We start from the raw sequence: 23,254 nt of genomic DNA, 5'->3' as shown, positions 1-23,254 counted from the left end.
AGCAGGCTGCTTCAAAAAGCTCCTGGATCTCACAGACACGCCAACTAGCATATTCACATCATATTGTCCCATATTTCAGAGTTCACACTTCACAGCAGTTGTGCTTTGGGTGAAAATAAAAGGATTCATATGCATTTACCATGAAAGGATAGATGAGAAGACTGACATCATGTCCATAGATGACATGATAGAGAGCAGGATATTCAACAGTTTCAGAATGTCAGACATTGACTTTATTTCATTCTTGCTCGCAATTGTAAAGACTGAATTACACAGCGTGTCATCACGACACAGCTCTGTGTTGCATGGAAGGAGCATTGCACACCATGTACACACACATGCAATGCAACTACAATGCATTGCAGCCCTGGTCAACACACACACACACACACATCAGTTTTTTTCTGCTTTGCTATGAGTGAATGGGCTGATTGATGTTAGTTGGTCCCAGTCCCGGTCCTTTCCAGCGCTGCTTGCACATGGCCATTGGCCTCAAACCCAGTTTGGCCAGCAGGGGCTGCTCACAACCTAGAATGGGAACTGTTGTCATGTTTCCATTGAAACTGAAGGGAGAGAGTAGAGAAGCATACTTTATGCACCGCAATCAGTGGGTTCTACCACAGATGAAAGGTTATCAGTATCTTTGGTACTACTACCTACTGCAAAGATCCATTGTCCCGGTACCCCTGTATATAGCAGGGGTACCGGGACAATTAATTTTATTATTGTTGCTCCTTAATTATGTTTTTTTTCTATTCATCATTTTAATTGTATTTATTCCTTTTTTTTGTATTCGGCACATGTGACAAATACAAGTTGATTTGATTTGAGCAGTACATTGAAAAGGGGAGGGAAAAGGGGAGGGGCAAGAGACAATTGAGGTTGATAGAGGCTGGCTGACTGTAGGCCCACTTGTTTTTCATTCATGTTGTTGGTGTAAGTAGGCTTATGCTGTGCTCAGACTGCTCCCACTACACACATACTTTAATCAAGAGCTCCTTGGTTTTAATAATTGAATTGATTAAGAAATCTCTGTATTTATTTCAATCAGTGAGCGTGCAGAGGCAGCTCTCCTCTCTCAGATGTCCCATTATCACCATCACATTACTGGACAATACTCAAGTATTCAATGCAGTACTCAATCTCTTGTGGCATTATCACATGTGGTTCTTAGGTTAAGAATTCATAATGGTTTTGATTCCTCTAGTTATTATAATGAAAGTGTTTTGGTGGGATCGTTCAAATCATACACGTTTTCCAAAATTACAGTGCATAGCGTAGCCTTAAAATAAGGATTGTTTTACAAGATTGAGATATTTCATATTAGATTGGCTATTCACTGAATTAACACACTCTGCAAAAGACATGCATATTGCCACAAGAACAACATCCATCCATCGCAACATGATATAGATTCATACAATGCAAATAATATTAAGATTTACCTTCTAAAGTGAAATCCACACGGTTATGGAACAGAATAGAACTTGTGGACACATGTCCTCACATGAAGTCAGCAATCATGTGTAAAACATGAGTTGTACAATATAGCACACCCCTCTTTTTGACCGGGCAAATACAGCAGGCAGAGTGGAGCAGAATGTGAAGAGCCAGCCATGTTCTAGGATGAGGCGATCCTAAACGACCAATGGGAGAGCCCCTAGACGACTGTCAGTTAGGGCCTGCCCCCCCAAGGAAGGAATGGGGCTGAGAAAGAAAAACGGCCAAGGGGTGAGGATTGGAGGGGATACAGTGGTTCCACAGCAAGATGAATGGTCAGGGGTTACTATAGGCCAACTTACACTAGTGTACTGTCTGTGAGGCACAAGCCATGGCAACGATTCCTTCTGCTCCACAGAACTGCACAGTAATGTACTAGGATTTAAATCGTGCACCGCACAAATGTGTCAGACGAGGTGACAGACTTGAATCAACATAAAACTATAGTATGAAAAAAAAACAACTATGAAATAAAGTTGGCGCATATCACATACTACTATAGTTTTTTTTATTGGAGTTCAACACATGCATGAGTCAAACAATATAGAGCTAGATAAAGTCAGGAAACAGCAGCCAGCACACACAAACATATACATCCCTTTGTTTTACCATACACACATATTCTTTCTAAGAGCAGGCTTTGAGGTGACCACCTGGCAAGCTAATATTTATATTTGCCTTAATTATACAAGATCATGTATAGAACCATAGTTCCACTGAGCAAGCCAGACCAATATCAAGCTATACATTTTATACTATGCATATTGGATTGCACACACAGCAATATATTTTTACTCCTCCAATACATCAAATGTACAGGGCTACTGTCTCAGCGTAGGGCAACAGTTGTATACACACACTTAAAGTATTCCATTCAGAGAGATGGGAAAACCTTTTAATAATGTGCAATGTCAACATTTCTATCAAACAGTCTTTCGTTTAGCAATGTATTGCTTGTTCATCAAACCATGGAGAAAAAAAATTACTCAATAGGGTTCTTTGCTTACAGTTACAAACAAACCAATCACAGAGTGGACACTTGTCATAAATAGTGACATTAAAAGTTACTGTAGAGTGAAATTCACCTGGAAACATTTACATAATCATTGAATCAGCATAAGAAATTATCAAACTCCATAAAACAGCAACAAAACATGTTTAACACACAATTAACATGAAAAACCCTAATCTCTCCCGTGAAGAAGTCATTCTACTTTTGTACAATAAAACAATTTCAAAAACAGAGATCAGAAAAAAAATCATAAATAAATTATTCCTACACTTGTCAATATTTTGCAACATTTTCCATTGATTTCAGATATGTTAAGTATACCAACCCGCTCAACTAGATATTTTAACAATAAAATAAGGGTAGAATAAGGTCGTGAGTGACTATCAAGTGTTACATTGTTTTAAATTCATGGAGATTGTATGAAACAGCACGTGTATTATCATCATCAAGAAAGAGAATACAGATCTCGGTTTGCAATACTCAATGTTCTTGCTCATACTAGTAAGTAGTGTTACCGTTTCTGAAAACATGAATGCCACTTTTTCTAAATGGCGAGTCTCTCACTCAGCCTATCCCTCTTTTCAGCACCGTCACCGTTTTGATCAGCGGATTAGCCCACTGAGCTAACTGGCTAGCATCGGAGTGACGTGCCAGAACAGCTAGCAAGCCAACGAGAGACAATAACAGGACATGGTACATAAGAGTCCAGGTGATTAAGCAATAAAATAAACAATCTTTGACGCTCCAACCAGAGACCAAACAGATCCCCTTTCCTATATTTCCTTCATGATTTTCATAACCATCCCTTCTATAGGTTCATTTTACCACATCCACTTTGTAAAACCTTGGACCATAAATTATGTTATTATTCAATACCAGACATACAATGTTCAGTCTGTTCAGGTTGTAGTGAAGACTACTAAAACAGGGCTTTAACAAGAAACGGTTATCTTTCTCAGACTGACTGATACAGTGTTACGCCTGACTGAATCTTACAGTATGATACGGTAGTGCATTCACTATGGATGTGATGCAATCATGCTTAGGCCACATGACGACATCTAGACGATGCTTCCCCATCAGCACTGTACCGGTCCTTCAGCATATGGATACACAGAAAATCATTGTCAGGTAAATGGTACTACTTATTTGTTAAGATAAACATAACACCTCATTTAACATAACAGTGCATTTTCTTAAGTGACGTTCATTATTTAGTTGTCTCACTTTAAAAATAAACATCAAATGGAAATTCATAATCTGAAAATAAATCAGAAATCGTATTTAAATCTCCAAAGTAACATTCCAGATAATCTTCTAGAATTCTAAACTGGTAAAATAGATCAATCTCTAAAGGCGTAGATAAGATGATAGCATCAATCCCTAGAAATACTTCATCCCTTGAAAGCAAAATGCCCTGTAGTGTAATTCTGTAGTGGACAAATCACATTTCCACTTCCCTTTTCTATTGAAGGCTGTGAAATGTTATATCCAGGCAGACCTACTGTAACAGGCTCCAATGCCCTCATAACAGATCTCCCGTCATCCACCATGTCTTTCCCTTATTCTGTTTGATTGGATATACACACAGCGATTCTACATGTCATTATGTTAGTTATACAACAAAGCCACACTCAAAACCATGAAGTTAAATTGATGAAATAAGACAACCAGACAGAAAATATCGACTAGGAATTAAACGCATAGTAAAAACATACAATGATCCAGCATATTTCCCATTAATATATCTCATCAGATTTTAAAGCTACCTTCCCCCATCTGACCTACAATAAAAAAGGTTAACAATAATTGTACCTAGTTTTCATTGAATTCCCTTTGACGACCCTTCAAGGGATTGAAGGGTGGATGGATCTGATAATGCATGCAGTAGATTAGGGGACGACAGGATAGGGATGGCTTCTTGCTGCCATAACGGAGCAGAATATGGGTAGTACTGTAGGTTGGGTATGTCTCATATTACCCTTCAGAAGAAGACCAGCCCCGGGACAGGGTGAGCTGCTGGTTTATAAAAACGGCCGTTGTTGTTGATACTCCACAGTTCTTCAGAGGCTGGATACTGTTCCAAACCATCAACTGTTAGATAAGGAATGTTGATTATGGAATAACGAGGCGGTCTTCTCCCGAATTAAGCTGGTCTCTTTCTGAAAGAGGGGGGGGGATATCAAAATCGGGGGTTCCCTTTGTAGTGTAGTAAATCAATGCATTGCTGGGTAGTAGAGGGTTAGTTTTGAAGGTAGAGAGAACCAGAGGGAGAGGATGAGAAAGTGTGTGTGCTTGTCACAGATAAAAGTCTGGGGACTGAGGTCGCTGGCCAGGTCAGAAGTTAAGGTTAAAAGGTCTACTAAGCGAGGGGTTTTCAAACCTCTCCTCTGGGACCCACAGTCGTTCCATGCGTTTGAACTATTCAAGAGCTAACACACCTGATTCAACTTGTCAACTAACTATCAAGCCCTTGAATAGGTGAATCAACTCAGCTAGTTCAGGGCTAAAACTAAATTGTGAAACGTCTGGGAGTCCCCGAGGAGAGGTTTGAAAACCACTGTACTAAGCGAACAGGGCGTCATCTGGTCTTTCAGCCTTCTTCTTGAGTGTGCCTGTAGTTGCACCAGGGTCACCACTAGGGGGTGAGGGGAGGCTGGGCACCGTCTCTGCTGCCTTCGCCCGCTCCTCCAGAAACTTGTCAAACTCTAGAAGTGGAGGAAGAGAGGGATCAGAGGAGAAGAGGTAAGCATATTACACATGCTAGCCAGAGGTGAATCATGTGTCCTACCTTCACTGGTCACCCCCTCTTCTCCCTCATCTCCTTGCTGTTGAGGAAGTGAAAAAAAGTTACACATTTGTCCCTCACTGACCAAAGTGTGGAAACTATTTTAAGGACAATCCGAACTTACACAACCACCCTCACCACAAATCCATTTACGTTAGAGAAGTTCAATAAATACAAAGTATTACCACATTCTTACATCAAATGAATTTAGAAAAAACAACCATGCACCAAAGAGGACAGAAACCCTTCAATACTGAACTCATTTGTTCAAGCCAAGACACACTGGTAGTATTGAAGTCTACACAGGAAGCTACAATGGATCAGACACGTGATTGGTCAAGGATGAGGAAATGTGTTGAAGGACAAAGAAAGTGGAATGTGTTACAATTAGATTTCTGAAGAACAAGCAGTCCAAAAGTTGAGGGATGCAACAGGAATAAAAAGGAGAAGAGAAAAGAAAAGGCAGAATAAAATCATGATGGTCTCACCAAGTCGGTACACAGCCACTCCTCTATGTCATCCATGACAGAGGATTGGCCAACGGGAATCTACAGGGCAACATCATGGACAAACGGTGCAAAAATAAATAAAAAATCCCAAAGAAAATGAAACAAATGGTAGAGAAAACACAAAAAGAAAATCAACTTAAATATAATTGAAATGATGCAAAACCAAATACTAGAAACTCAAAAAACAAACAAAAATGCTAACAAACCACTGCATTTGATAAAATGAGACAAAGACCTCTGCCATTGATCAATGACATGAAGAAGTACCAATGGCACACATGAAACAGAGAGCCATGTGAAGGCTTTGCAATGCCATGCAGTGACAGTGAATATGAACATCTTGAAGGCTGTATGAAACTATGTGGGTGTGGGATGGACATGCACTAGATGAGACTAGTCTGAGTTAGTGTAAGCTTTGGAAGATTGGTTATAGGAGGCCAACAGCACGCACACACACACCACGGCCAAGCATTGTGGAAAATAATGTATTGCCCATAGGGCTGACCCCATTTAGTCGACTGGTCGATTGTTTGGTGGATAGGCTGTTGGCCAAAAGAGATTTTGTTGTTGATCGATCGCAAATTGATATTTTTTTTTTTAGGGCACACGAGAAACCTGTGATTCATGCCTGTCTCAGTGAGTGGACTAATCCATTGTGCAGGCCGCGGGGATGGCACAATCCATCACTAAGGCTGATTATACAGCATACTCATTAGACAGGTGCACCTTGTGCTGGGGACAATAAAAGGCCACTCTAAAATGTGCAGTTTTGTCACAACACAATGCCCCAGATATAGCTCAAGTTGAGGGAGCGTGCAATCGGCATGCTGACTGCAGGAATGTCCACCAGAGCTGTTGCAAGAGAATTTAATGTTCATGTTTACCATAAGCCGCCTCCAACGTCATTTTAGAGAATTTGGCAGTGCATTCAACCGGCCTCACAAATGCAGACCACGTGTAACCACGCCAGTCCAGGACCTCCACATCCGGCTTCTTCACCTGCGGGATCATCTGAGACCAGCGACCCAGACAGCTGATGAAACTGTGGGCTTGTAAACCAAAAGGATTTCTGCACAAACTGTCAGAAACCTTTAAGAGAAGCTTGTCTGTATGCTTGCCTTCCTCACCAGGGTCTTGATCCGACTGCAGTTTGGAGACGTAACCGACTTCAGTGGGCAAATGCTCATCTTCGATGGCCACTGGCATGCTGGAGAAGTGTGCTCTTCACAGATGAATCCTGGTTTCAACTGTACTGGGCAGACAGCGTGTATGGCGTCGTGTGGCCGAGCGGTTTGCCGATGTCACAGTTGTGAACAGTGCCCGATGGTGGCCCTGGGGTTATGGTATTTGCAGGCATAAGCTACGAACAACAAACAAAATGACATTTTAAATTGATAGCAATTCAAATATAAAGTGGGTATCGTCAGACGGGGCCACAGTGTCTCCCGACCCCTCCTGTCTCAGCCTCCAGTATTTATGCTGCAATAGTTTGTGTGTCGGGGGGGGGGGGGGGGGGGGGGGGGGCTAGGGTCAGTCTTATATCTGGAGTATTTCTCCTGTCTTATCCAGTGTGAATTCTCTCGCTCTCTAGCAGGAGCAGTAGAGATACTCTGAATGATCAGCTATGAAAAGCCAACTGACATTTACTCCTGAGGTGCTGACCTGCTGCACCCTCTACAACTACTGTGATTATTATTATTTGACCCTGCTGGTCATCTATCAACATTTGAACATCTTGGCCACGTTCTGTTATAATCTCCACCCGGCACAGCCAGAAGACTGGCCACCCCTCATAGCCTGGTTCCTCTCTAGGTTTCGTCCTAGGTTCTGGCCTTTCTAGGGAGTTTTTCCTAGTCACCGTGCTTCTATACCTGCATTGCTTCCTGTTTGGGGTTTTAGGCTGGGTTTCTGTAGAGCACTTTGTGACATCAGCTGATGTAAGAAGGGCTTTATAAAAAAAAATAGATACTGTGACAAGATCCTGAGGCCCATTATCGTGCCATTCATCCACTGCTATCACGTTTCAGCACGATAATGCATAGCACAATGTCGTAAGGATCTGTACACAATTCCTGGAAGCTGAAAAGGTCCCAGTTCTTCCATGGCCTGCATACTCAGACAGGTTTGGGATGCTCTGGATCAACAGCGTGTTCCAGTTCCCGCCAATATCCAGAAACTTCGCACAGCCATTGAAGAGGAGGGGGACAACATTCCACAGGCCACAATTAACAGCCTTATCAACTCTATGCGAAGGAGACGTGTCACACTGAATAAGGCAAATGGTCACACCAGATACTGACTGGTTTTCTGATCCATGTCCCTACCTTTTTTACAAGGCATCTGTGACCAACAGATGCATCTTCCTATTCCCAGTCATGTGAAATCCATGACTTATTTAAAATGACCAATTTCCTTCATATAACCCAGTAAAATCTAAAATCTTTTACATTGTTTCATGTTGTTTATTAAGTGTAGCTTGTTATCTTGATGTAGGCCTATTTATCATTGTAAATTAAAAAGTCATGTTCCAAATACATTTGTAGATAAGAGCAATGGAAGGGTGGATTAATTTTCTGCTCCATCTGTCAGAAAAGGGAGTAGGTGTACTAGTTATATAGGGCAGGTTGTAGGATGACATTATGAAAATATTCTCTAGTTTTAGTCCCTAGAGAGGAAAACTATGAAGCCAGAGAGATAATATCCAGGCCTTAATTGTAATAACATGAAACCTGTTTCTTTGAGAGCTGTGAAGACATGTCTGCAGATGAATTTATTAAAGATTCCCATTAGCTGCTGCTAAGGTCGCAGCTGCTCTTCCTGGGGTCCAGCAACATTAAGGCAGTTATATACAATAAAATAATTACATGTAACACATTTCACAACACATTAGGGGTGTTCCCTCAGGCCACTACTCTTATCACATATCTACAATGAATCCCAAGAGACTGCTTGCACATCCTTGTATGCCATTATGTGTATTTATGTAAGCAAAATGCTGTATACAATACAAAACATACTACAGCTTCAGCAGGCCAATCCTTCTCCTAGAGGTATGCAGGCTTCTGTCCCAGCCCAGCACTAACACACCTGATTTAACTTATCAAATCTAAAGGAGTTGATAATCATGTGCATTATTGCTGGGCTGGAATAGAAGTCTACACACCCAGTAGATCAGGGAGTGGAGCAAGGTTGGCCTCCCTCGCATATGGACTTTTTTTGTTCACCAAGTAATTATGCTTTCATAATAGCCTACTTACTAAGATGTCTAAAATGTACAAACACGTTAAATTGTACATTTTGATTCATTGAAGTGAAGTGTTTCATCTTGTTTTAATTGTTAACTTAAAATATTATTCAAGATGAACTAGTGTTAATGTTCATTCATCACAGATCACAATTCTGCAAAAACAATTCTCTAATTTGTCTGTGTTGCTTCCTCAAATGAACATTACCTTTGTGTCCAGTTGTGAGCTCTCCAAATCGGTTTTATTTGATTATCACCATCTCAGGATATCAGCCATGTGAACCCATTGTGCAGCTTATCATAATTTCATGCCTCACCAATGCAGCCGTAGGCCTACAGTATGATGACATAACTGGCCTAACAGATATGTGCAATCAATATGCCCATTGTCATTGTACATCTGAAGCAGAGAACAGCTAAACTCAGTTTCCATATTGATGAGATCGATAATGCATGAGGCTAAGCATGCATGATCATAATTTCCTACATGATGATTATGACAAAATTGTCTAGTGCAAGTACAACCCTTGCATTCTAGGTACAGTACATTTTTTTAAAAGCTGGCTATTTTTAGGCTAATTAAAAACGTCGAAAAATAAAGATGTTGCGTGAGGAGATTTGTAATTCTACCCCGTTTACTTGCCGAGAATGATTTTAGAACAGAGACAAAAATCTGAATATGAAGAATGGCATGGAGGATTGCAGATGATGTTGATCAAATAAAAATTTTTATTTGCCACATGCACCAAATACAACAGGTGTTCAACTTACAGTGAAATGCTTACTTACATGGTGGGTCAAGAGATTTGCAAAGCTAAAATTTCCTTTACCCAAATGACCCATTCATGTGAAAGGTAGGCCTATTTATTTTACAGGAAGTAAGCTATAATTATCAATGTCATTAGACAATGAAAGAGCCATAAGATAATGAGAATCATAATGTTATGATACCATAACCCAATTAGTAGGATATTACATGGGAAATGCAAGCTTTGTAAATTATACACTTATAATTTGTGTTACTGGTGATTTCTATCCTTTGGTGGGAAATCTCACAATTTGTTGACTTTGATCATAGTTTTGATGTCTAGGTTGCTTGATGTTCATAGCTAGCTAGCAGCACAAGCAAACATTGATGTGCAAATCTCTTCACCCAGCATCAACAGCAAAAATCTCTGCAATCCTCCATGCAATTGACATTAAGATTTTATCTCTGTATTCTAGCAAAGCAAAATCATATAGAATTGGAAAACCCGACACAGCACTGATTTATGGAACAGGTGGAACTGTTCCATAAAAGGACGATTTTCAAGCAAACATCTGCCCCTCACCTGATTGGTTAACAGCAGCGGTGGTCGCGTGTAATTTGCATAAAGTAGAACTGAACTTTATCGCGCCCCTCGCCTTCCCACAATTCCCTGTGCTGCGCTCCCGTTGAAAATGAATGGGGGCGGCACTTTGTCTCTGGCCAATTTGGAAGCAGTGTAAACCCTACCAGTACATACCGTAGCTTCTTCATACGCTTATTAGGCCAAATTAAGACATGTCGAAAAGGTCTGTAGTATGGCAGCATTTCATTGTAGTAATGGATGATGCCAAAAAAGTGGAATGCAAACTCTGCAAACAGCGGTTTGCTTACCATAGTTCGACAACGAATATGACATATCACTTGAAAACAGTAAGTTAGCATACTTTGTTTTTCTAGTTGCATGCTAAAACAGTGACAGGGTTTATATGCATGTGAACATCTCCAAATAATGTAATAACAATGGTATACATAATTAATTCAAATGTAAGCCTACTTAAATTTTAAACTTCGTGTATTTATAGGCGCATCCCCAGTACAGCACGAGCGCCTCCACTGCTAGCTCAGGTTTAACCCAAACCACCTTGGACCAGAATTCCCCAATCTCAGAAAAAAGAAAGAGAGAGATAACTGAGGGTATCGTGGACTTCATTGCCTTGGACATGAGGCCCGTTAACCTGATAGAAGGCGTGGGATTTAAGGATATGATGAAAATCTTGGAGCCTGGTTACACTGTTCCCAAGAGAGAGACTGTTATGCAAGCTCTGACAGCGAAATATGAGACCACAAAAGAGAAGGTTTTGGAGTCTATCAAAAACAGCCAGGCAGTAAGTTTTACAACCGACATGTGGACCTCACTGAGGATGGAGTCATACATGACCGTAACTGCCCATTTCATTACGGAGGCCTGGGGACTGCAGTGTCTTGTGCTGGAGACAAAGCAAATGGAGGAGAATCACACCGCCGCCACCATTGCGCAGAGACTTGGAGAAGTGGCCGACAAATACGAAATCCCAGGATGTAAAAGGGTCGCTGTGGTACACGACAACGCCGCAAATATGATTTTGTGTGCAGATATACTGGGGCGGGAGGAGAAATGGGCAGGTGTTAAAGGAATCAGATGTGCTGGACACACCTTACAGCTGTGCATCAACGCCACTCTCAATCAAGACCACATCTGTCGCACTGTGGTTGCAGCCAGACTCCTTGTGGCTCATTTTAAGAAGCGAACAAAAGCCAGAAAGGGACTAAAGGAGAAACAAAAAGAACAAAAGGTGGTTGAACATGTCCTGATCCAAGACGTTTCCATGCGGTGGAATTCTTCTCAGACCATGTTAGCGCGTCTGATAGAACAGAGATGGCCTGTAACAGCAGTGCTCTCCGACCCCAACTACACTGGAGAAAATGAACGCAACCTTGATCTCACCCCAGCGCAATGGAACATGGCAGAGGACATTTCAAATGTGCTGAAGCCCATTGTCACCCTGACTGAGCTGCAGTCCGAGGAGGAAAATGCATCCTTATCTGCAACCATACCCATGCTGGCCAACCTCAAACGCCGTCACTTGGCACCAGTGGAGGACGACAGCCCCACCACTAAGAGTCTTAAAACAAGGCTGGTGGAGGAATCTGACAACAGATGGCAGCTCAAAGACCGACTATTTGAGAGTAGCATATACGTCCAGGCAGCAGTCGTAGACCCCCGCTTCAAGCTGCTTTCGTTCCTTGACGATGCAAAACGGGACGTAGCCTACATCAACGTGTCCCAGCTGGCCGACCGGTTGAGCGCTGAGGGAGACCGAGACAGCTCTACACCCACGGATAAAGAGGTACCCGCACCAAAAAGAAAAAAAACAGATAAGGAGCGGGAGATTGATATGCTAATGTGTGGAGATGAGCGAGAGAAAGAGTTTCCGGGGGATAGCAAAAAAGAAGTTAAGTATTATCTCCAAGATAGAACGAAAGTCGACGCTGGACCACTAGCTTGGTGGGGGAAAAATGAGGACAGGTATCCGAGGCTGGCCAGAGCAGCGAAATACCTCCTCTCGATTCCGGCGACCTCTACTCCATCAGAGCGGATATTTTCCAAGGCAGGGTTTATATTCAATAAAACGAGGAGCTGCCTTCTGCCCGAAAATGTTGACAAGCTGGTGTTCCTGTCGCATAACTTGAAAAGATTGGGGAAGTAGGCTATTAAACGGCAGCCCAGGTCTATGTGAGTAAGTAGGCTAGTCCGATACAGTTGACAGATGGAGAAGATGAAACTATTATGCTAAATGTTTGGAATAGCCCATGCTTATTTTTGTAGCCTATGCAAGCCATTTTATATGTTCAGCATTAGAGTTTAAGCTGATGTTGATACCATTTGGGGCTACACCTTGCTCTTTATTTTGTTATTCATGTATTTAATTCATAATTAAACATTTACTGTTTAATGTTCAACTCTGTTGATTGAATACTAGGCCTACTGGCTGTAACTGCTGCTTTTCATTATTTTAATTAAGCACAATTTAAAATAGTTCAATTTGTTATGTTCTTAATTGGATATTTCCATTTTGCAATATCATATTTGAGAGAGTCCGTGATAAGCTTAGCTTTATTTAAGCTAGGCTACTGTAGGTATAATTCAGATTGTTAAGTACCATGATAAAGACATTAGAAAGTTGTTATCTGGTTGTGGTAAAAACAATAAGGCCCCTGTGGTGTTTAAGCAGAGGTCCAGAGAGACAAATTAAATGCTAATTTCTAGTGTCTTGAGAAATAGACATGGGCAAATTTACAAGGCTTTAGATGGGCCTTGCAGAGTTGCATCTACTATGTATGGTACAGTCCAATCTGTTTCAGGGCCATGGCCATTCATACTGTACTGCACACCAGTGTGACATAATATACACACATATATTCAATTAAACAACCATTTTGTACTCCCTCTGCTACTGTGAGGAATTTCCTAGTAGATTTCTCACTTCCCATGTCAGGTTGTTACTACTGCTGCTCTACATACTGTATGGTTTGAAACTAAAACATATTTCCAACTTAGTAACCAGCAAAGTGCACAGTTAAACTGAGTTACATATAAACAAAAAAAGTAGGTATGAAAGGTCAAACAAAAGTTAATCAAGCTACACTCTACAAAATAATCACAAAATATGGCTGCCTCTCTCCTGCATGATATGAACACATGAAATACACCCTCTAGACCATGGATGGGTAACATATGGGGGGGGGGGGGGAAATCACAAAAATCTGGACTCAACATGAGAGGCTGAAGTAGCTCTCTGGTTTGTGTAGACATCCATACCCACACCTGGAGTCAGAGCTGGCCCAAGCCTTCTGGGGGCCCTAGCCACCTTGGTAATTCAACCATGATTAGTAGTAAGTTTAGGTAGCTGGCTAGACAATTTTACCAATAAAAAATCATTATAAATGTAGCTCATATGGGCTAATTGAGTGACTGACAAAGAGGAAAAACTACTGATGCCCAACCACATTTCAAAATTGCACTTTGTGTATTCTATTACTACAACTCTCAAAAGTAAGTTTAGCCCCCGACTGAGTTATTAAAATGTTTATTTGACTTGCTTCTAACATTAGGGGGGCATGTCCCCCTCTAAAGTTCTAAGGAAAGGGGAATGGAACAATAATCAAATCAACATCAAATGGCATTCTCTCATCCGGCAGCCTTTTCCTGACATGGCAAAATTGTCCGTAGCACAGTTCCCCACTCCTCTGCCACAGGTGTGTGGAACTGGCTCATTAGGAGTGCTGTTGTGGGACGCGGCCGATGCAGTGGCCCTCCAAGGTGCTGAACTGAATCTTCAGTGAGCTTTCTCTCCAGCGTTGGCTAGCGGTAGCTCTCCACAGTTCTGAAAGATAATCTTCAGTGCGCCGTTGAATTGGGTCGGGAACAGGTTCTTGATATCTGACTCCCTCTTTCGTCATTTGTGTCTTAATTATTTCAACAGTGCGCTTAAAGCATCAGAGAAGCTTAGTGCATATAGTTTGTTTTCTTAAAACACATAGGGTGTGTATGTATGGGAAAAATGCATATTTAAATAGTTCCACCAATCGATTGAACGGCCGACTAAGATTATTTATTATTTTACATCGGGGAGAGCTTTAAACAGTGTAACAGCACATTGAATGTAAAAGTTAAACGTCATCCTTAGTGATGTTAGGGACGGCAGGTAGCCTAGTGGTTAGAGCATTGGGCCAGTAACCGAAAGGTTGCTACATCGAACCCCCGAGCTGACACGGACCAAATATGTCATTCAGCTCCTGAACAAGGCAGTTAGCTCACTGTTCCTAGGCCGTCATTGTAAATAAGAATTTGTTCTAAACTGACTTGCCTAGTTAAATATTATTATTTTTAAGTAGTGCAATTCTCAAAAGGTTGGTCAACCAGAGTACTCACCCCTCCTGCAGGCTGCCGCCTGACTTCCAGAAGAGGCAGCCCAATCCCACATACAGCATTAAGGTCCTCTAGAGGAGCTCTGCCAGGAGAGAGTTAGTGTTTAACACAACAGACAAACACAACATTCAGATAGAAATGTAGTGTGTAGAACATATCAGTCATGTAGAATAGAGAATTGTGTATGCTCGATCCATTACAAGCCTAGGAGGTAAGGGCTAGTCTCTGAACGGGATACCAAGTGCGATGTGTTCTTACGTCACAAGTGTTTCGGTGGTCAGAGGCAGAGCTCCCGTCCTGGTCTGGGCGAACATGTCAAAGTCATCCTGAGGCTTACAGCTGGGCAGAGAGCTCAGAGTGCTGCTCACACTGTCACCCACATCTGAGTCACAACAAAAGGACATCAGTTATATTGTTCAGACATAATAAAATATGAATTGCATGTTTTAAGAACATGTTATATTGCTGAAGGACCTGGTAAACAGTTCAAAGAGAACAAATGAATCAGCACTCTTACAGTAGATTTGTCTTTTACTAAATAGACTTGGATGGGGTGTATGTACAGTAACAGTGTCCAGGGAACATACCAAGGCCGGCTAGCCGAGAGGCCAGGGAGGCAGGTGAGGAAGGCCGTGCAGCGGGGGTGGTGTAGAAAGGGGGCAGGCTGGACGGGGGAGTGGTGGTGACCATGTTGCTGACGACAGCAGGAGAGCCAGGGCCCAGGTCTATCAGGTTGTCCTCTGTAGCCTCACTGAGGACCTGCAAACAAAGGGGAATGTGTGAGAGAGTGCACGTGAGAGAGTCAAATCAAAATCACATTTTATTAATTACGTGCCAAATAAAAACAGGTGTAGACCTTAGTGAAATGCTTACTTACGAGCCTCTAACCAAAAATGCAGTTTAAAAAAAATACAGATAAAAATAAGAGATAAAACTAACAAAAGTAATTAAAGAGCAGCAGTAAAATAACAACAGTGAGACTATATACAGGGGGGTTCTGATACAGATTCAATGTGCAGGGGCACCGGTTATTGGAGGTAGTATGTACATGTAGGTAGAGTTATTAAAGTGACTATGCATAGATGACAACAGAGTAACGGTGGTGTAAAGAGGGGGGGGGGGGGGGGGTAGCCATTTGACTAGATGTTCAGGAGTCTTATGGCTTGGGGTAGAATATGTTTAGAAGCCTCTTGGACCTAGACTTGGCACTCCATGCGGTAGCAGAGAAAACAGTCTGACTAGGGTGGTTGGAGTCTGACAATTTTTAGGGCCTTCCTCTGACACCGCCTGGTATAGAGGTCCTGGATGGCAGGAAGCTTGACCCCAGTGATGTACTGGGCCGTTCACACTACCCTCTGTAGTGCCTTGTGGTTGGGGGCCGAGCAGTTGCCATACCAAGCAGTGATGCAACCACCATGCTCTCAATGGTGCAGCTAGAGAACCTTTTGAGGATCTGAGGACCCATGTCAAATCTTTTCAGTCTCGAGGGGGAATAGGTTGTCGTGCCCTCTTCATGACTGTTTTGGTGTGCTTGGAAACGTTGAAGAAAATGAAAGACCACTTTTAGGAGCCCACTCCAAACCGACTGCCAATTACATTTCCCATTAGTCACTACAACAAACAAAGCGATGAACTAGTCGCGAAGGGGGACTACACAAAAAGGGCCCGACACCTGGCATTAGTTTTGTTCATCAATTTGACCAACAAAATGATTAGTTAGAACAGAAAGGTTCAGGCAAATAAAGCACATACGAATGTGAGAGGTCAGGGAAAATCTTAGGTTAGCTGGAGAAAAGCATGAATATGCCCATGAATGAGGAACAGTTGTAGTTTGTGGGAGTTTTGGTTAAGGGGGTAGGTACTCAGCCAGAAACAGTTAGTAAGAGAAATGCAATAAGATTTGATTGTGGTGAAGAATGAGCTGTTGTGTGCCTCTATGATTTTTCATTCATTTGTGCGCAGCGCCTAGTTACCACAGCAATGAACTTTGCACTGGGTGTTGTTTTTTCTTTTGCCTGTGTAAGAGAACCTTGAGAAAGATGGGTGGTTGTGGGGTAAGGGGGCATCTTTAGACATTCGGTAGATGTTGCCCCTTAGGCACAGATCTACGATCAGTTTACCCTCCCTGCATCCCAACTTTAACCATACAGGGAGGAAAAATCAAAACTGGTCTTAGATCAACGTCTAGCGGCAACTTCATTATACTCCTAGTTTTAGACCGTCTCTGGGTCAGTTACTGAGGGGGCTGTGCAGTTAAAACATGCCATATGGAGCAGATGGGAGCAGGGTCAATATCATTCATTGATGTTTTAACAGTGTCACTTGGTGTCCAAATACATGTGACATACTAATTTTTGGGGTGACTTTCATACTTGCCCGTGTTAACTATCCATAAAGAAAAAAAATACCATTAACATGCCTGGGCAACACGCCACGGTCAGTGTGGGCATGATATTAATGGTACGGACAGCGACAGATGATCTAACATGCCTTAGCCTACATCTCTAGACAGAACAGTCAGTCTTTTAGTCAGACTCAACGACGTTACAGAATGACAAAACATTTGTATGAAACAGGCATGCTATGGAAGACAAAATATCAAGCAGAGATAGGAATAACATGATGCAAAGTATCAAATAGGAATAACATTATGCATTTGCATGCGCCAACCATGTACAAATAAGGAAGTGATGTCCTAGTTTGTGTTTGTGGGGGGGTTACTGCCTATGGCCGTCACTGCTAACTCACCCCATTGTTGATACCCTGAGATGCTCTGCCTGACCGGAACCTCTCGTACCTGAGAGAAAAATGAAAATAACCTATCAAAATAACTGGTCCACGCTTGTTCATAACGACTGCGTTACATGAAGTCATCCATGCCTCTCATAGGAGAAAGGTGTTATTTGAGACAAATGTTAGCCATCGCTCAGTGATGAGAGAGGTTAGTGTGTGTGTGAGCTAGCCTACCTGTCGTAGCGTAGGAAGATGTTGTTGAGGTCGTCGTTGACGTGCAGTAGTTCCTCTGTGACCTCCTCGTTAGACACGCAGGAGATGAGCTCCACTATCCTCTGCTGCATGGCCCGGCATGTCCGGTTCAGCTCCTTACAAACAGCACACAGGTTTACACACAGCAGCGTTACCCAGTCTGACATTAACTGTATAAAGGGCTAGACCCAGGATTGTCAGAGATCTGAAAGGATCTGATGGCATTAGTGCTTTCATGGTGCACCAACTGCAGAAAAAGGAAACTACCAGTACAAACATTGAAAGCGCGCTCTCTAGTGGCCTGTGTGAATACCCTTTTCAGTCAATCATCTTTTCTGTTTGTCAAGAAACCAGACCCTATAAATGAACTAATACCAGGGTCGAAGCTGACGTCATACAGTCAGAAAGGGGGTTGGAGTCTAACCTGCAGGAGCTCGTGGTCCGAGGGGTCCTCCTGTCCAGGAACCATCTCTGTCAGCATCTCTGACATCACCTTGGTGTTGCCACGCACAATGTCCAGTTCACTGCGCAGCCGGCAAATCTGGACAGCAGAGGGAATAACATGCCAACTCCTCTCAGATCCATCTCCTTGAACCTTAGAATGCAAGCTATCCAGAAGATCTTAAAAGCCTTTTCACAACTGTAATGGCTATTCACTGACTCAGTACCTGGTCAGGTGAGGGGTTGATAGACCCAGAGGCACCGAGGTTGGGGACCTGAGGGGCGGAATAGGTAGGAGGGACAGATGCTGCAAAGGGTGGGGCGGAGACAGCATGGGGAGGAGGCTGCTGGTGGGGAATAGGCTGGGCTGGGGGAGGGGCGGTGGCCTTCAGTGTGGCTTGGTTCACCTCAGAGCCAGTCGACAGCTTTAAATTAGAAAAAAAATGTACAACAAAATAGCAGATGGATTCTCATACTCGATATAGATTAAGGAAATGCATGCAAATGGATGTGACAGTCCTACTCGTTGAGGAGTGTGGATTGGAGACAGGGTCTCCAGGTCAGACATGGGGAACTCAATGCCTTTCCTCTTCAGCTCCTCATAGATATGGACCACACCCGTCAGGTCTGGACTACTCCTGAACGCGTCAGCCCACGCCTGGGAGACGGGTTGAATGAGAAAGATAAACGTTATCTTAACCGTGTCATGTCTGTCAGTGCTTTATTCAGGTAGCCCTTTACACTCGTACCCAAAAAAATGACAGATTTGGACACTGATAAACACCTTAATTGGAACACAGTGGCTGCACAGTAAAATGCTATGCATGATGTCAGCGCTCTGGCGCTGCGCTTCACAGGGAAAGGCTGTAAATTAAAGACTATGTATTTTGAAAGAGACATTGAGGATTATACTAAATACTGCTTTGATGTCATAAAATCAAGCAAAACACCCATGAGTCCAAATGTGCACTCCACATTTCCATATTATAAAACTCATGTCATAGTGTCAACGTTTATGATCACTATGTTTGATGTAGTTACAAGACATGGTGTCACCCTGGGTTGTTCTGAACAGAATTAGTCTGTCTATTGTGAAGACAATTTGCTGCGGTGCACGCACCTCAATGCACTCATGACTCATTTCAATGCGCAGTAAAATAATGATCTGTTTCCTGAATTGCATTGTGAAAGCCTAACACCGTAATATTGTATAACTTAACTAGTCGTCATGTTAGCAATAGAACAAGCTTTCAAATGCTGCTCACTTGACCCAGATTTACAATGGACTGTTTTTTGGGATTGGATAAACAATTGTGTGATGGCGGGGATGCAGAGTTGTGTTCCAAACAAAACTGCAAGTGCGCTTGCTCTATTTCCTCAAGTGCACAAGTTTTCTTTGAGTCATAAGTGCATTTAAATGACTTTGGAACTGTGCACACTTGAGGTGAGGTGTGTGGCCAATTGGAGACACCAGTTAGTCCGCTCACTCAGACCGTTGTCATTTAGTTGTCTTATGTTGCACCTATACATCATTTTCCTGGAATATTATTATGTTACTGAATGTATCCTGAGTATTTTCAGATTTTGATGTCAACAAATGATGCGAAAAGTACAGTAATGTAAAATTAAAATTAAAATCAACCCTTTGGTTTCAGTCTTGTGTCAGGTGAACTGTTGTCCTCCTCTTTGGTCTAATAAGCTAATAATAACTATTACTTTTCAATTGATACCATGATTATGCATATGTTTTTCATTTTTCTAGAAGAAACATTTTAATTTAGCCCTATTCATACATGTGTAGTGAATATACTGGTCAAAGTATTTAGGTCAAGGGTGTCACAAATGACATTTACACTACCACAAAAGCTCTTGTTGGCTGAGCAAGGAAGCATGTGAATATCTATGGTGTATCATTACACATTCATCCTTGTGAGAAAACAGTGCCGCGTTTGTAATAACACTTGCATGTGGTCTGGTGAAAACCATTAAAGTTCCATCAACAGCCGCCATCTTAGTGGGAAACTAGAGGCCACCGGAGGCAATCGGACAGGGTTACCTGTTACCATGGTACCATGGACAGGGTTACCATGGTAACCAGAGAACACCTGGCTGCAGGTAGCACAACACCCGAGGCCCTGCCTGAAGAACACTGGATCCCCCAGGGCTGCAGCCACAGGCAACCAACACCTTTCTCTCCTCAACTAGCTCATACAGAGCAGTACAATATACTCTGAAAGCACTTCCATCTATTTGCTCAAGGACAAACTATCATTATCTCTTAACACAACTGTCAGAATACTTTAAAAATGTGGTTTACCAATAAAAGCTTATTCTATTAGCTTTATCACCAAAGTTGTCACAAATTAATAAAAACATGTCATACATAAACTCTCTCACCCATAAGTGTGTGATCCCTTACCTGGATCAAGGCGAGCACTTTGTCTTGTACGATAGTGGGAGGGTTGTTTTTAGGGGAGATGATTTTTACAAGCACGCCATCTATGAAGTCTCTGCTGGTGACGAGGGCATGAAAACGATGCCCGCAGTTCTTCACACATGTCTCCAGGACGGTGAGTGCCAGCATCACCTCCCTGTAGTTCTTGTTCCCGTTCAGCCTCTTCTTCATTGCCCTGATGGCATCCTTGGGCCTGCAGCATCAACACACCGCAAAGAGCAGAGAACAGGGTGAGATTGGGAGAAGACTGACACATGATAAATACAACATGATAACTACAACATACCATCTACTACAGCGTAGTAACTGCACCACCAAGCATCATTTCGCCATTTTGACTGAAATAATGTTATTAATACTTTAAAGGATTTATGTAACAGGCAATGCTTTACTAAAAATGGTCTAGGCTACACTATAATGCAGATACATCATTAACAGTGGTAGGTGTGGCCTTCCTGATACAGAGGGCTTTAAGAAACTGATGTCATATTATGAGAAACTGGGAGTAGGGGTAAATCCACCTTCCCTAATTTACCACCCACTTATCAAACAGAAAATGGACTTCAACACTTTTACATCAAGTTTAATGGACCAGATAGCTATCCAAGCACTAGATAGTAGGCCAGCACTTGGACCAAATCCATGCTTCTGATAAGAGGCAAGGCAAACAGCGAGAGACCTTCACAGAGAAAGTGTGGCCATATTCAGATGTAGTTAAGTCACTAGGGACAAATTATCAAGTCCATGTCACAAAGCTCCAGAATAGGTCTAACGTGTGTTTTTTAATTCACATAATTCATTAGCCTAGTTAGAATGCGCTTTTCTACTCACCCATCCTCGGTTTCATTGATGATGTCACATATTTCCATATTGAGGGCCCAGTCCTCATTCTGAAGGGAGCCATCAGTGGCTCTCTCTAAAGACAGGACATTAAATTCCGCCTCATCAGAGCAGTAGAAAATTGTAATTTGAAAACAATATCCTTTTCATGATTAGCATGTGTGATCATTGCAACTTGTTAGCTAACTAATTAGCTCAGTTACAGCAACGCTATACTAATTTAGCTAGCTAAGTAACTTAAGTTAGTTACCCAGTCATGTGCCTTGGGTTATCGAGAGCTAGCTAGCTAATTTAGCAGTAGTCCAGCTGTCAAATACGTGACATATGGTTCATTCGAATAGCTAGTCAGCCAAACAGTTATCGCGACCAGATACAGACAGTAACGTTAGTTAAGTAGCGAGTGTAAATGAATAAAGTGCAACAAACGGAATATGCCCAACCACGACCTAGCAGGATTACCACGAACTATTGCTTATGCTTACATTGGTGAATATATAACTAGTTAACAACATATCTTTTGCCAATTATCTGAAGCTAACCAGCTTGGAAATAACCAAAATGAATGCTAGTCAACTGGTTAGCTTCGCTGAGTAAGAATCAAATGTCATGACGATTCAAAAATGTGAAACACGATTATCTACAGATTCCTTTCAATCACAGTTTGTTAAAAAAAAAAAAAAAATGTTTTACTTACCAATACAATGTCCCACCGGAGTACTGTATGGATTTCCCAAAAGGAACTCCATCTTGATCGACAACAAACAATGTGTACGATTCACTTCATGGAAAGATACAGTAAGCCTCGCCCCATCAAGCAATTGCATTGGCAGAGACATCCAGTACGTCAATCTGATTGGGCAGCATAAACGTCGATCATTACATTGCAGACCATTGTAAATAATGACAACCATCACTGCATTCATGAATCTAACAGGACAACATGAAGAAAACCTAGATAAAAATATTTTTATGGTGAAAAAATGTTTGTGACTTATTTCCAATATGGTTATGTAAACATTAGATTTTACAATATGTGCACACAATCCAAAGTATGTTTACATAGAAAACTTATCTTGTCCACAAGCGATTTTACATTAGGATTTCAAAATGTTTGCTTTAAAAATAACAGAACAGTGTTTCTGAACATCTTTATTCTAATGCATTTAGGGTTTGATTCAAAGTGGTTTGACAAAAAAGCTGGTGATGTGTGTAACAGCTGTGTATGTAACAATAAACATGTTTTAGTCAGTTTGACCCAATGATAAATTACATTTTTACTGAAGCAACAGAAAAACTAAGTCAGCTTTGCTACAAGCTACTAAGCATAATACACTGAGAGTGAGAGAGACATCTGGGCTGAGACAGGGGGAACAAGGAATTAACATTCCTCCCCTGAAGGAACAACACTCACTGTTTCCATAGAAACATGCAATGTTCCCAAAAGTCACTGATGACTGAGAAACTGATTCAAAACACAAACTGTAGAAGAGATGGCCATCATCATACTTGGCTGCTTTACTGAAATTAAATTGCACATCTTTCTCTTTCTATAAAAGCCAACTGACATTTACTCCTGAGGTGCTGACCTGTTGCACCCTCTATAATCACTGATTATTTGACCCTGCTGGTCATCTATGAACGTTTGAACATCTTGAAGAACAATCTGGCCTTAAAGGCCATGTACTCATTATTCGTGTGCAATGAATAATGTGGAAATTTAGCAAGTTGAGGAGACTAAACTGCTTGGAGTAACACTGGATTGT

General features: G+C 41.9%; 2 protein-coding genes across 5 annotated transcripts; one reads left to right on the top strand and one right to left on the bottom strand.

Moving 5' to 3' along the window:
* Positions 1 to 1,986: 1,986 nt before the first annotated feature.
* Positions 1,987 to 22,379, bottom strand: tom1l2b (target of myb1 like 2 membrane trafficking protein b). 4 transcript variants are annotated; one of them, XM_020460394.2, is made up of 14 exons: positions 22,186 to 22,379; positions 21,483 to 21,567; positions 20,616 to 20,844; positions 18,720 to 18,854; positions 18,424 to 18,621; positions 18,180 to 18,296; positions 17,738 to 17,871; positions 17,519 to 17,567; positions 15,358 to 15,529; positions 15,029 to 15,152; positions 14,774 to 14,852; positions 5,789 to 5,848; positions 5,304 to 5,340; positions 1,987 to 5,220 (listed from the first exon to the last, which is right to left on the bottom strand). In XM_020460394.2, exons 1-14 carry the CDS (start codon positions 22,325 to 22,327, stop codon positions 5,078 to 5,080), a joined length of 1,704 nt encoding a protein of 567 aa, XP_020315983.2. In that variant the 5' UTR covers positions 22,328 to 22,379; the 3' UTR covers positions 1,987 to 5,077. The 4 variants fall into 4 exon arrangements, with proteins under 4 accessions (XP_020315983.2, XP_020315984.1, XP_020315985.1 ...); XM_020460395.2 differs by lacking the exon at positions 5,789 to 5,848 and having other exon boundaries at positions 22,186 to 22,302; XM_020460396.2 differs by lacking the exons at positions 1,987 to 5,220; positions 5,304 to 5,340; positions 5,789 to 5,848 and adding an exon at positions 13,913 to 14,237 and having other exon boundaries at positions 22,186 to 22,302.
* LOC109870071 (zinc finger BED domain-containing protein 1-like) lies at positions 10,505 to 13,490 on the top strand. Its single transcript, XM_020460393.2, has 2 exons — positions 10,505 to 10,731; positions 10,884 to 13,490. The coding sequence occupies exons 1-2, from the start codon at positions 10,597 to 10,599 to the stop codon at positions 12,546 to 12,548; spliced, it is 1,800 nt and encodes a 599-aa protein (XP_020315982.1). The 5' UTR covers positions 10,505 to 10,596; the 3' UTR covers positions 12,549 to 13,490.
* Positions 22,380 to 23,254: the final 875 nt, after the last annotated feature.

Source organism: Oncorhynchus kisutch, linkage group LG25 (assembly GCF_002021735.2).
Source record: "Oncorhynchus kisutch isolate 150728-3 linkage group LG25, Okis_V2, whole genome shotgun sequence".
Classification (NCBI taxonomy): domain Eukaryota; kingdom Metazoa; phylum Chordata; class Actinopteri; order Salmoniformes; family Salmonidae; genus Oncorhynchus; species Oncorhynchus kisutch.
This window is presented reverse-complemented; position numbering and strand designations above follow the sequence as displayed.

Bases quoted from the DNA above. Each gene is read 5' to 3' on its own strand.
- tom1l2b (XM_020460394.2), bottom strand. From the start codon at position 22,327: ATGTCTCTGCCAATGCAATTGCTTGATGGGGCGAGGCTTACTGTATCT. The intron at 14,853-15,028 runs GTAAGAACACAT...CTCTCCTGGCAG, and splicing joins ACCACCGAAACACTTGTGAC to AGCTCCTCTAGAGGACCTTA. The intron at 5,849-14,773 runs GTGAGTACTCTG...GTTGCCCTGTAG, and splicing joins GGCGGCAGCCTGCAGGAGGG to ATTCCCGTTGGCCAATCCTC.
- LOC109870071 (XM_020460393.2), top strand. From the start codon at position 10,597: ATGTCGAAAAGGTCTGTAGTATGGCAGCATTTCATTGTAGTAATGGAT. The intron at 10,732-10,883 runs GTAAGTTAGCAT...GTGTATTTATAG, and splicing joins TGACATATCACTTGAAAACA to GCGCATCCCCAGTACAGCAC.